At 42.4% G+C, this 12,985-nt stretch overlaps 1 protein-coding gene across 1 annotated transcript in view; it reads left to right on the top strand.

Moving 5' to 3' along the window:
* LOC141141097 (vomeronasal type-2 receptor 26-like) overlaps window positions 1–4,098 on the top strand; it is a 43,590-nt gene extending 39,492 nt beyond the window's left edge. Inside the window, exons 4-5 of the mRNA XM_073628805.1 lie at window positions 2,198–2,321; window positions 3,188–4,098. Coding sequence (XP_073484906.1) covers window positions 2,198–2,321; window positions 3,188–4,098 — 1,035 coding nt within the window. The remainder of the gene's footprint in view (window positions 1–2,197; window positions 2,322–3,187) is intronic.
* Window positions 4,099–12,985: the final 8,887 nt, after the last annotated feature.

Raw genomic sequence — 12,985 nt, 5'->3', positions numbered from 1 at the left:
AAACATTGGCTCCTTTTCTTATTGTTGATTCCAAATTGGGCCCAATTAGCCATTTTCCCTCCCCGGTGTCATGTGACTCGTTAGTGTTACAAGGTCTCAGGTGTGAATGGGGAGCAGGTGTGTTAAATTTGGTGTTATAGCTCTCACTCTCTCATACTGGTCACTGGAAGTTCAACATGGCACCTCATCGCAAAGAAGTCTCTGAGGATCTGAAATAAAAAAAATGTTGCTCTACATAAAGATGGCCTAGGCTATAAGAAGATTGCCAAGATCCTGAAACTGAGCTGCAGCACAGTGGCCAAAACCAGACAGCGGTTTACCAGGACAGGTTCGCCATGGTCGACCAAAGAAGTTGAGTGCATGTGCTCAGTGTCATATCCAGAGGTTGTCTTTGGGAAATACACGCATGAGTACTGCCAGCATTGCTGCAAAGGTTGAAGGGGTAGGGGGTCAGCCTGTCAGTGCTCAGACCATATGCCGCGCACTGCATCAAATTGGTCTGCATGACTGTCGTCCCAGAGGAAGATGATGCACAAGAAAGCCCGCAAACAGTTTGCTGAAGACAAGCAGACTAAGGACATGGATTACTGGAACCATGTCCTGTGGTCTGATGAGACCAAGATAAACTTATTTAGTTCAGATGCTGTGTGTGGCGACAACCAGGCGAGGAGTACAAAGATAAGTGTGTCTTGCCTACAGTCAATCATGGTGGTGGGAGTGTCATGGTCTGGGGCTGCATGAGTGCTGCTGGCACTGGGGAGCTACAGATCATTGGGGGAACAATGAATAACAACATGTACTGTGACATACTGAAGCAGCGCATGATCACTGCCTTGCTAAAGAAGCTGAGGGTAAATGTGATGGACTGGCCAAGCATGTCTCCAGACCTAAACCCTATTGAGCATCTGTGGGGCATCCTCAAACGAAGTGTGGAGGAGCACAAGATCTCTAACCTCCACCAGCTCCGTGATGTCATCATGGAGGAGTGGAAGAGGACTCCAGTGGCAACCTGTAAAGCTCTGGTGAACTCCATGCCCAAGAGGGCAGTGCTGCAAAAAAATGGTGGCCACACAAAATATTGACACTTTGGGCCCAATTTGGACATTTTCATTTAGGGGTGTACTCACTTTTGTTGCCAGTGGTTTGGACATTAATGGCTGTGTGTTGAGTTATTTTGAGGGGACAGCAAATTTACACTGTTGTAGAAGCTGTACACTCACTACTTTACATTGTAGCAAAGTGTAATTTCTTCAATGTTGTCACATGAAAAGATAGAATAAAATATTTACAAAAATGTGAGGGGTGTACTCACTTTTGTGAGATGCTGTATATGCTATAAAAATATGTATTTGCTGACAGGGCGGGTCTTAAACAGGAAGGGACATGGCCTTTACATGTGTCATATTTTAATTAGGCGGCACACAAGTTTAGTCAGGCCTAGGGCAGCACAAAACTTAAATACACCACTGCCCCTTCCTGTTTCAACATGACTGCACATCAGTGCACAAAGACATAGATGAGCGAGTTTGGGGTGGAGGGACATGACTGGCCCCCTCTGCCTCCTCCACCCTAAAGCACTGCATCCCCATGTTGATGGGGACAAGTGCCTCATCCCCACAACCATGGCCGGTGGTTGTGGGGGTCTACGGGCAGGGGGCTTATTGGGAGGAGAATTTTTTTTTTTTTTTTTGGGTCGGTGGTGCGGCCTGATTGACAATGGACTTACATCGAGAGACATGTTTTTTTTTTTTTTTTTTTAAATAAAGGATAAGAAAACAAACTTGTCTCTTGTTTTTTTTAACTTTTTGTACACTTTTTGGTGAATGGGTAGGGGTACTATGAAGGGGGGCGCTTGCTTGTCCCCCCTCCTATCCTGACCTGCCAGGCCATATGCCCGGATAAGGGTCTGGTAAGGATTTTGGGGGGACCCCCCACGTCTTTTTTTTCCTATTATTCAGCTGTCAGCGGGGAAGCCCATTGACAGCTGATGACTCATCCGTTGTTAAGGTCGCTGCTTTGACACATGTGTTAAAACAAACTAAAATCATCTAGAAGAAATGTATTACAAAATGCACACAAAAACACAAATTTTGTAGGAACTTATTATTTCTATATTGTGGCTGCAAACATTGTTCAACTAGAAACAGGGAAAAGTAAGTGTGGCATTTAAATCTATATAGACTTTCCTTATTTGCAGATCCCAAAGTCTCAGTGTTCGGAGAATTGTATACCAGGAACCAGGAAAGTCCCAAGGTCTGGAATCCACACCTGCTGCTATGACTGTGTCCAGTGCTCGGAGGGGGAGATATCAAATGTCAGCGGTATATGGACATTTATATTGTCATACACTTTACATCTTCCATATACATATGTCTAATATTAATAATCATGTAATAGATATTTAACAGGAAACACCATTTAGAATGCAGATGGCCGTGTCTCCACTTCTGCTTTTGATTATCTCTCCATACTTTGGGGACCACTCCAACTTCCAGCATAATAAAGCTTTCTTTTAATTTGATTGGTAGAATTTTTTGTAATCTGTTAGTGGGGCTGCGACATTGCGGCGTACAAACTGGGCACCTAACTGACACTTTTGACACTTTTTGGGGACCAGTGACATTATTACAGTGATCAGTGCAAAACAAAAATGCAGTTTCACTGTACTAATGACACTGGCAGGGAAGGGGTTAACATCAGGGGCAATCAAAGGGTTAACTGTGTGCCTAGGGGGTGCTTTCTAACTGTGTGAGGGATGTGCTTTAGCTAAAGGAAAACAGAGATCCGTGTTTCTGCTTAGCAGAAATACAAGATCTCCATTTTCCCCTTTGACAGAACAGTGATCTGCCTTGTTTACATAGGCAGACCGCCGTTCTGCCTCTCCTCAGGATGATCGGTGGGTTCAGGTGGACATCGTCTCTGCCGGACCCGCTGATTGGCTCCTGCTGTGTCCAATCACAGCAGGAGCGGGGCTCTGGCAGTGCGTGCGCCCACCCTGGAGCCGAAGAAAAAAAATCACGTATAGGTACGTGATTTTGCACTTAAGGGCCACCCTCCAGCAGTATATGTACCTGTGGCAGACCATATTTTAGAATTACTAAGCAAAGAGGAGAAATTTGTATTATATCAACCATACATCACTAAATGATATGGAACATCAATTATGTGTCCTTTTTTTATCCTCCAGACAGTGAAAACTGCCAGCCATGCAGATATGATGAATGGCCCAATGAGAAGAAGGATCAGTGTGTCCTGAAACTGCTGGATTTCCTGTCTTACGCTAATGACCCTACAGGAGTGATCTCTGCCTTGTTCTCCTCCATTCTCTGTGCTATGACTGGACTGATATTACTGGTCTTTATTTCACACCAAGACACGGCCATCGTAAAAGCCAACAACAGAAACTTGAGCTTCATCCTTCTGGTCTCCATCATGCTGAGCTTCCTCTGTGTGTTCCTCTTCCTTGGACATCCTGATGATATTTCCTGCTTGTTACGCCAAATCTCATTTGGAATCCTGTTCACTATTGCCATCTCTTGTGTCCTTGCCAAAACCATCATGGTTTGTGTAGCATTTAAGGCCACCAAACCTGGCAGTCTGTGGAAACACTGGATTGGAGCCAAACTTTCTAATTCCATAGTGATTTTATGTTCATCCATTCAAGTTATAATTTGTGTCATCTGGTTGTCTATCTCTCCTCCCTACCAAGATCTGAACACGGTTTCTTATCAGGACAAGATAATTGTTCAGTGTAATGAAGGGTCAGTTGTTGGGTTTTATTCTGTTCTTGGTTACATGGGGTTTCTGGCAGCTGTGAGTTTTGTTCTGGCTTTCATGGTGAGGACATTACCAGACAGTTTTAATGAGGCCAAGTACATCACCTTCAGCATGCTGGTGTTCTGCAGTGTGTGGATTGCCATGATCCCGGCCTATCTGAGCTCTAGAGGAAAGTACATGGTGGCTGTGGAGATATTCGCCATACTGAGCTCCAGTGCCGGAGTTTTAGGCTGTATATTTCTTCCCAAATGTTACATAATCTTATGGAGACCAGATTTGAACACTAAAATATCTATAACAGAGAAAAGAGTTTTGCAATAAATTGCACCATTATTAAAGTGGTCATAAACCCTTACATATTGTGTACCAGTGAAATGACTAGCCTAAGATGATACACAGAGGTTAAACAAACCAAATCAATACATTGTGCCTATTTATCTGCAGCCATCTCTTCTCTACATATGTTCTTTGTTCAGAGTTTACACAGCATTTATGAGCTTCAGAAGGTAGGGGGCATGGATATGATCTTACACATTGCTCAGCATAGAGCAGAGAGCTGAGTGTAATCTGAGACCAGAGTGGAAGGAATGGAAATACCCCCCTCTACATAGCCTCATAGGGAAACATGCACATTTGAGGTTGTCAGTCACCTGATGTAAGCTGGAGGGTAGGTGGGGCCATCTCTCAGGATTGTCTGGTGTTGGCATAGACTATAATGCCGCGTACACACGGTTGGATTTTCTGATGGGAAATGTTCGATGGGAGCTTGTTGTCGGAAATTCCGACCATGTGTAGGCTTGATCGGACAAGAACCAACAAATGTCTGGGGAATGCCCAGGAAAAAGCCAAAGTCTACTTACCACCAGCTTGCAGACAACCAAATTGACCTATCTAACAGTAAGCGTTAAAAAAGGGGTTTAGTCCGCACGCATTTGCAAACGCATGCGTGAGCCACAGAGCCACGTCACGGCACCCTTGTATCTGTGGTCCTAACACTAAAGTATGAGTGTCCCCACAGTGGAGGCACATGCATTTAATGGATAAATGAGAGCAGGTGGCTGGAGGGGAGCCCACCCCACCTTAAAGGTACAGGAGCACACCAAACACCCAGCAATAGCACAATGGCTGCAAAGGTGTTGGTGCACTGCTGGACCAATACAAAACACTCACGTGATAACACAAACTTGCTACCACTCTCATTTATAGCTGGCTATCGCAGTAAGCAGCTTTGGGAGGCTAAAACAGGTACCAACAAATGTCTGGGGAATGCCCAGGAAAAAGCCAAAGTCTACTTACCACCAGCTTGCAGACAACCAAATTGACCTATCTAACAGTAAGCGTTAAAAAAGGGGTTTAGTCCGCACGCATTTGCAAACGCATGCGTGAGCCACAGAGCCACATCACGGCACCCTTGTATCTGTGGTCCTAACACTAAAGTATGAGTGATCGGACAAGAGCCTCATCCCTACAACCCTGGCACCGCTTCTCTTGTGACATCACTGACTTGTGCCATCATGTGATGTCGCCAGGTGGCCCCGCCCTTAGCTGTATTAGAACTGTCAAAAAGCAAGCCAGGCATTTGGTGGTTTGCCCTGAAGACCTTGAAAAAGTCACGTGGCAGTGACGTAACATGTAGGAGGAGCCTGTGAAGTCCCCAGCATCTGCAGTGTGTGAGATAGCAGCGGCGGTGAATGAAGCACCTTACCGCTGAGCTCCGGTTTGCAGCTGATCAATAAAAGCGATCCCATCTAGGAGAGTATGTGAGTGGAACAACTCTATTTGAAAGATAGCATCCAATTAGTATTTAATCTCTGCGCAATGGATATATACTTTTCTTTTTACATGTCCGGAATCTGAGTGGAGGAGCGATTAGCATTAAAGGAGAAGTGAAAGAAGTAAAAGTAACACACTTGTTTGACACTATTTTTATCTTTGTTTTAATATTGTCACAATATAATTAACACTGAGGAGTCTGATTATATAACACTTGATGAACTGTCTACATTTCACATGAAGGATTTTTTTAGAAAAAGGAAGATTTTTTTGTATACTTTTTGCACATTTGCATTTATTTATTTATTTTTGGAAAGTTTCAAGTAGCACAGTATACATTTAATCAGATATAATTTTATTTTATTTATTATAGGCAGTAGATATGTTTTAAGAGCACATGCACATTTTAGTTTTATCATTAATGCATTTTTTATGAGCACATTACATGCATAATGGTGGGATTAGATTGATTTATATTTTATTCTAAATTTTGTAAGAATTTACATGAATTTACATTGGGGACATTGTTTTTTTATTTTTAATAAAGGAATTGTCAAAAACTGCCTCCTGTTTTTATTTATTTTTACACTTTTTTGGTGAATGGTAGGAGTACTACCATGTTGAGGGCATGTGGCCTGTTATGGTACGGGGGGGGGGCTGCATGCTCAGATAAGGGTCTGTTATGAATCTTGGGGGAAGCCCCACTGCGTTTTTTTTTCATGTTTGAAACAATTTTAAAACATGGAGCGTTAGGTATCTATTTACTCAATGCAACTTTTACATTTTAACCAAAAATGGGTATTATATGGTGTTGTTTTGCACTAAAATTAATCTTATTATATTTTTTTTAAAGAAAATTTGCGTTTAATAAAAAGTTGCGCAAATATCATGTGAAACAAAAATTTGCAGCTATCTTTTTATTCTATATACATGGAAATTGATCCTCTAGCGGGACTTTTAAAGGGAACACCTACTCATGGGTCATAAAGAGTATGGAGGATGTAGAAATTGTATGATAAAGTGTTTATTGGTAATATAGATATTCAAAGGGATCTGTGGTACATAGGGGTACATATGCAGCATACGTAATACATACAAAAAAATAGCAATACAAGTGCAAACAATTCACAATCATGGAACTCCAATACACATGGAACACATATGCGGGGAGTACCCGACGCGTTTCGAGATATATACTCTTCCTCAGGGGTATCAGATTGGAATCGGAAAGCAAAGGGTATGTCTATAAATTAAGAAAACAGTAATAAACCAATTGTAAGGGTATTGTAAACAAAATATATAAACATAAAGGAGGTAATGGTTGGAAAACAAGTATACAATATATATATATGGAGAAAACCAGTAAATTACTGACCATAAAGTATTGCTTGGAGGGCATGTGTCTAATGCTGCATCCATATTAAAAAAAGGGGAAGATAAAGGGGTCTGAAAGGGACATAACACCGCTGAAAATAATGGTGTGTCCTGGTCCTGGTCCACAACCCGCAAGGCTTGTGTGCCCATCACGGCGCGGCCGCCAGGAAAAAGTTCCCCAACAGAGGGCGTCAGAAAAGACCACCAGTGGTAGAAATGATCCTGGGAGGCTCCAATCTGTAGGGAGCAAAAGATGGGAGAAAGGGTGGGGTAATGAGGGGGCAAGGAGGTGTACATAGTTGTTATTAATAGTGCAGAGGGACCCCAGGGGCATGGTAACCCAATAAAAGGTAGTTACAACAAGAAGTACCTGAGTAAGCCCGTCAATGGTATATTGGCAGGAGGCTGGGAGAGTTGTAAGCAGTGGTGCGTCTAGGCCTAGACGCACCACTGCTTACAACTCTCCCAGCCTCCCACCAATATACCATTGACGGGCTTACTCAGGTACTTTTTGTTGTAACTACCTTTTATTGGGTTACCATGCCCCTGGGGTCCCTCTGCACTATTAATAACAACTATGTACACCTCCTTGCCCCCTCATTACCCCACCCTTTCTCCCATCTTTTGCTCCCTACAGATTGGAGCCTCCCAGGATCATTTCTACCACTGGTGGTCTTTTCTGACGCCCTCTGTTGGGGAACTTTTTCCTGGCGGCCGCGCCGTGGTGGGCACACAAGCCTTGTGGGTTGTGGACCAGGACCAGGACACACCATTATGTTCAGCGGTGTTACGTCCCTTTCAGACCCCTTTATCTTCCCCTTTTTTTAATATGGATGCAGCATTAGACACATGCCCTCCAAGCAATACTTTATGGTCAGTAATTTACTGGTTTTCTCCATATATATATTGTATACTTGTATTCCAACCATTACCTCCTTTATGTTTATATATTTTGTTTACAATACCCTTACAATTGGTTTATTACTGTTTTCTTAATTTATAGACATACCCTTTGCTTGCCGATTCCAATCTGATACCCCTGAGGAAGAGTATATATCTCGAAACGCGTCGGATACTCCCCGCATACGTGTTCCATGTGTATTGGAGTTCCATGATTGTGAATTGTTTGCACTTGTATTGCTATTTTTTTGTATGTATTACGTATGCTGCATATGTACCCCCTATGTACCACAGATCCCTTTGAATATCTATATTACCAATAAACACTTTATCATACAATTTCTACATCCTCCATACTCTTTATGACCCATGAGTAGGTGTTCCCTTTAAAAGTCCCGCTAGAGGATCAATTTCCATGTAGCTAGTTCAACTTGGGATGTGGGTTCATCCTACCTTTTAGACCAACCCAGCACCAAACCACTCCTCGCATTCAATCTTTTTATTCTATAGGGCCTCTGCTTTTAGAAAATTTATAATGTTCTGGGGGTTTATGTCATTTTATTGCCAAAAATTAGGATTTTTACATGTATGCGACAAAGAAAAAAAATAGCTCTGGAGCCGAACTGGTTAAATATTAAAACCTAAGGCTGGTGATATTGAGAGCAGTCCTCTGGCCAGGAATATGACACAATATGGAGGAGGGTTTCATCAACAACAGGTGAGTAGTTGTCTTATCCAAGAAGAAGCGGGATGGGGAATTGTACAATTTGGCACCAACATCTAGCCAATCATATACCCCTTATATACTGATGCCACTAGTCCTGTAGTGAGTTCCCACCTTTGTAGCATCTGAGATCTGTGAGTTTCAGGGATGGAGAGGGGAATTGTACTGAGAAACAATGGGAGGGGGCTAACTAGGGTTGCACCAATACCGATACTGGTATCGGTATCCGTGCGGATACTAGGCATTTACACAAGTATCGGTACTCATGAAAATGCACCGATAGTTAAAATCGATACCTTCTGGCTCAGTTGTTAGCGGGATTAATGGAGGAGGAGGACATAGGATGACAGCATAGTCCTCATAGTTGCGGGGCTAACAGTGCTGATTGTTGGGAGTGTTGTTTCTTCATCACTTGGTCTCATCCAGATGGTACTATTATGCCCCATACACACGATAGGATTTTCCGATGGAAAATGTTCTATAGGAGCTTGTTGTCGGAAATTCCAACAGTGTGTAGGCTCCATCGGACATTTTCCATCGGAATTTCGGTCACACAAAATTTGAGAGCTGGTTCTCAAATTTTCCGACAACAAAATCCGTTGTCATAAATCCCGATCGTGTGTACACAATTCCGACGCACAAAGTTCCACACATGCTCGGAATCAAGCAGAAGAGCCGCACTGGCTATTGAACTTCATTTTTCTTGGCTCGTCGTACGTGTTGTATGTCACCGCGTTCTTGACGTTCGGAATTTCCGACAAGATTTGTGTAACCGTGTGTATGCAAGACAAGTTTGAGCCAACATCCGTTGGAAAAAAAACATGGATTTTGTTGTCGGAAAATCCTATCGTGTGTACAGGGCATTACACAGCACACTGATAGATGATGGAGACCCCCACCGCTGCTCCTCCTCATCTTAATCTCCCTAAATGCCAGAAATAGGTATCGGTAATTGGTAACAGCAGGTACTTAAAAAAATTATCGGTACTCGTACTCGTTGCTAAAAAAGTGGTATCGGTATTACAGTATATACTCCATACAGTATATGCTGTGTTGTATGTCACTTACCCCTGACCCCCGCACTCTATTCATTTTATATGTCACATAGTTCTGACCAAAGTCTTCGTTGTACAACAGTTGCTGGTTTTAACCACTTCAGCCCCGGAAGATTTGGCTGCTCAATGACAGGCCATTTTTTGCGATACGGCACTGTGTTGCTTTAACTGACAATTGCGCGGTCGTGTGACGCTGTATCCAAACAAAATTGACGTCCTTGTTTTCCCACAAATAGAGCTTTCTTTTGATGGTATTTGATCATCTCTGCGGGGTTTTTTTTGCGCTATAAACAAAAGAAGAGCGACAATTTTGAAAAAAACACAATATCTTTTACTTTTTGCTATAATGAATATCCCACATTTTTTTTTCAAAAAAACAAATTTTTTCCTCAGTTTAGGCTGATATGTATTCTTCTACATATTTTTGGTAAAAAAAATCACAATAAGCGTATATTGATAGGTTTGCACAAAAGTTATAGCGTCTACAAAATAGGGGATAGATTTATGGCGATCTACGATTTTTATCAGGACTGTGATATTGCGGCGGACAAATTGGACACTTTTTACAAATTTTTGGGACCATTGACAATTATACCATTGATCAGTGCTATAAAAATGCTGGGTTGACAGGGGGCAGGCCCCCTCAATACTCTGGGTCACCCCAGCTGGGGAAGTGGAGTTTGGGTGGAAGATGGAGTGTAATGCCGCGTACACACGAGCGGACATTCCGACAACAAAATCCATGGATTTATTTCCGACGGATGTTGGCTCAAACTTGTCCTGCATACACACGGTCACACAAATGTTGTCGGAAATTCCGAACGTCAAGAACGCGGTGACGTACAACACGTACGACGAGCCGAGAATAATTAAGTTCAATAGCCAGTGCGGCTCTTCTGCTTAATTCCGAGCATGTGTGGAATTTGGTGCGTCGGAATTGTGTACACACGATCGGAATTTCCGAGAACGGATTTTGTTGTCTGAAAATTTGAGTTCCGGCTCCGACAGCAAATGTCCGATGGAGCCTACACACGTTCGGAATTTCCGACAACAAGCTCACATCGAACATTTGTTGTCAGAAATTCCGACCGTGTGTACGGGCATTAGGCTGTCAGTGGCCCTTAAGAGTGCCCCCTAGTTTATGGGGTGGCCTCGGGCCTGGGCGCAGAAGGGACCCTCTTCGCGACACACAGAGGTGTCCTAACCAGAGGCACGGGTGTAAAAGGACAGCAGGTGAACACTTCCAGGCAAATATCAAAGGAAGGAAGCCAGACAGGTGGGCTGGTGAGTGTTACAGTCAGGAAGGAATAAGAGGACTGAGGAGAGCAGTCTCTGATGGATGCAGAGTCAGGCTGGGAGGACTGTGGAAAAGTAGCCAGGAGGGCTAGTGAAAGGGGCAGCTGCAGCCAGGTGGGATGGCAGTGCCTGAAGAGGTGATGTTGGGATCAGTAGCCACAGGAGGACAGCTGGGCACTAGGACTTTTCTATACAAACAAGGGTCTCGCTGCCCCTCCCTGTAATGGGATTTTGCTACCTATTTGACTGAGCCTTTTTGTCAGATCATCCAAACAGTGTATCAGCTGGTCCTGGGAGTTGTAGTGCTGAAATCAAGATTTGTGAAGGAGGTAGAGGAGAAGTGTATATACTGACTGTATAAAGTTATGTCCCTGAAGATTTCAACTGCTTTGGTCAAGTGGGCATCTCATAATATCCCTATCCAAGTTCATTCCCCTCAATAAAATATAAAAACAACGCACTGGACTGTTCTTCTAACTCTAGTGTGCTGTGAAAATGCGGTGTGCCTGGCTGTGCAGGGAGGGGAATGCCTTTCTGCTTGCGGCTCCTTAGGGTGTGCACTACAGTGATATTCTCTGCAAAAAAGTAAATGTAATTGAAAATATAAATAAAACAAAAAAGTGATCCTTTATCCTGAGGTTTATGTGTGTCTGTGACACTGTTACTTGTGGCACATTAATTATGTATGTTGTGAGTACAAGGGCTGTAAGTTAGGCATGCAGTGTTTACAGTGACTAGGCTCTGGTAGTGTTTAATTACCCCTCTTAATGCCACTTCCTCTGTTAAATGCAACCTGCAGCCTGACCATGATTACCATTTGCCACTACACTACGTGTGCTACAGAACTTATTTTTCCGCTCCATCCCAGGGTTCCCCACTCCCCAGGTTTTTCGTAATCCTAGTCATTCTCGCATTTCGTCATGCTGTTTTTACTTTTTTATTGCAAAGCCAGCATATTACTTGTTATGGTGTTCTGTAAAAAAAAAAAAAAAAAAAAAAAAGAAAAGTCAAACATATCAAATTCAAATCAAACACGATTCTGGCCAAAATGAGAATCATGATTTTTTTCCTTAGAATAAAGATCACGATTCTCGCGGCATAACATCATCTTTCACATTATACAAAAAAATCGGGCTAACTTTACTGTTTAGTTTTTTATTAATTCATTAAAGTGTGTTTTTAAAAAAAAAAAAAAAATTGCGTTTGAAAGACTGCTGTGCAAATACAGTGTGACATAAAATATTGCAACAACTGACCATTTTATTCTCTAGGGTCTCTGATAAAAAAATGTATCTAAGTAATTTCCTAGCAAAAAATACTGATTTCAACTTGTAAACAGCAAGCGTCAGAAAAAGGTTTAGTCTTTAAGTGGTTAAAATTCCCTCATTTACAGACTGAATTTCATTCCTTTGATTTAAGGATGAAGTGGTACAATGTTTCTCCTTATCTCTAAGCGATGTTGTCATAAACTTGGCAGGCTGCCTGTTTTTTTGGGGGTTTTTTGACAGTTGTCAGCAGTGAGCAGAGAACTCTGCATAGAATCGAGAAAATGCTGTGTTAAGATCGCAAGGGGGAAAGAATTGCGATCAGATTCTTTAACAATTAATCGTGTAGCTCTACTGTCTATACAGGCTTAAAGTGGAATCCTTGCCTAAGACCAGATATGTTTAAATACTTTATGTTCCCTCTCCCCTCCTAATACCTATTCTGCCTAACCTATGAAAAAAAAATGTTTACACATACCTATTTTCAGCCTGCTCCAGTCCCGTCATGTTGTAGGCAGGGGTCACTCTGTTATCCCTAAAGAGAAATGCTCCCTAAACCACTTGCCCACTGGGCACTTTCACCCCCTTCCTACCCAGGCCAATTTTCAGTTTTTAGCACTGTCACAATTTAAATGACAATTGCGTGGTCTGGTCATGCAACTCTATACCCAAACAACAGTTTTATCATTTGCTTGAGACAGATAGAGATTTCTTTTGGTGGTATTTCATCACTGATGGGCTTTTTATTTGTTGGTAAACAAATGAGAAAAAGATCAAAAGTTCTGAAAAAAAAAGTTTTTCTTAGTTTCTGGTATGAAATT

The sequence above is a fragment of the Aquarana catesbeiana genome, linkage group LG04, assembly GCF_042186555.1.
Source record: "Aquarana catesbeiana isolate 2022-GZ linkage group LG04, ASM4218655v1, whole genome shotgun sequence".
Lineage (NCBI taxonomy): Eukaryota > Metazoa > Chordata > Amphibia > Anura > Ranidae > Aquarana > Aquarana catesbeiana.
The sequence above is the reverse complement of the archived record's forward strand: the minus strand, read 5'-3'. Positions and strand labels throughout refer to the sequence as shown.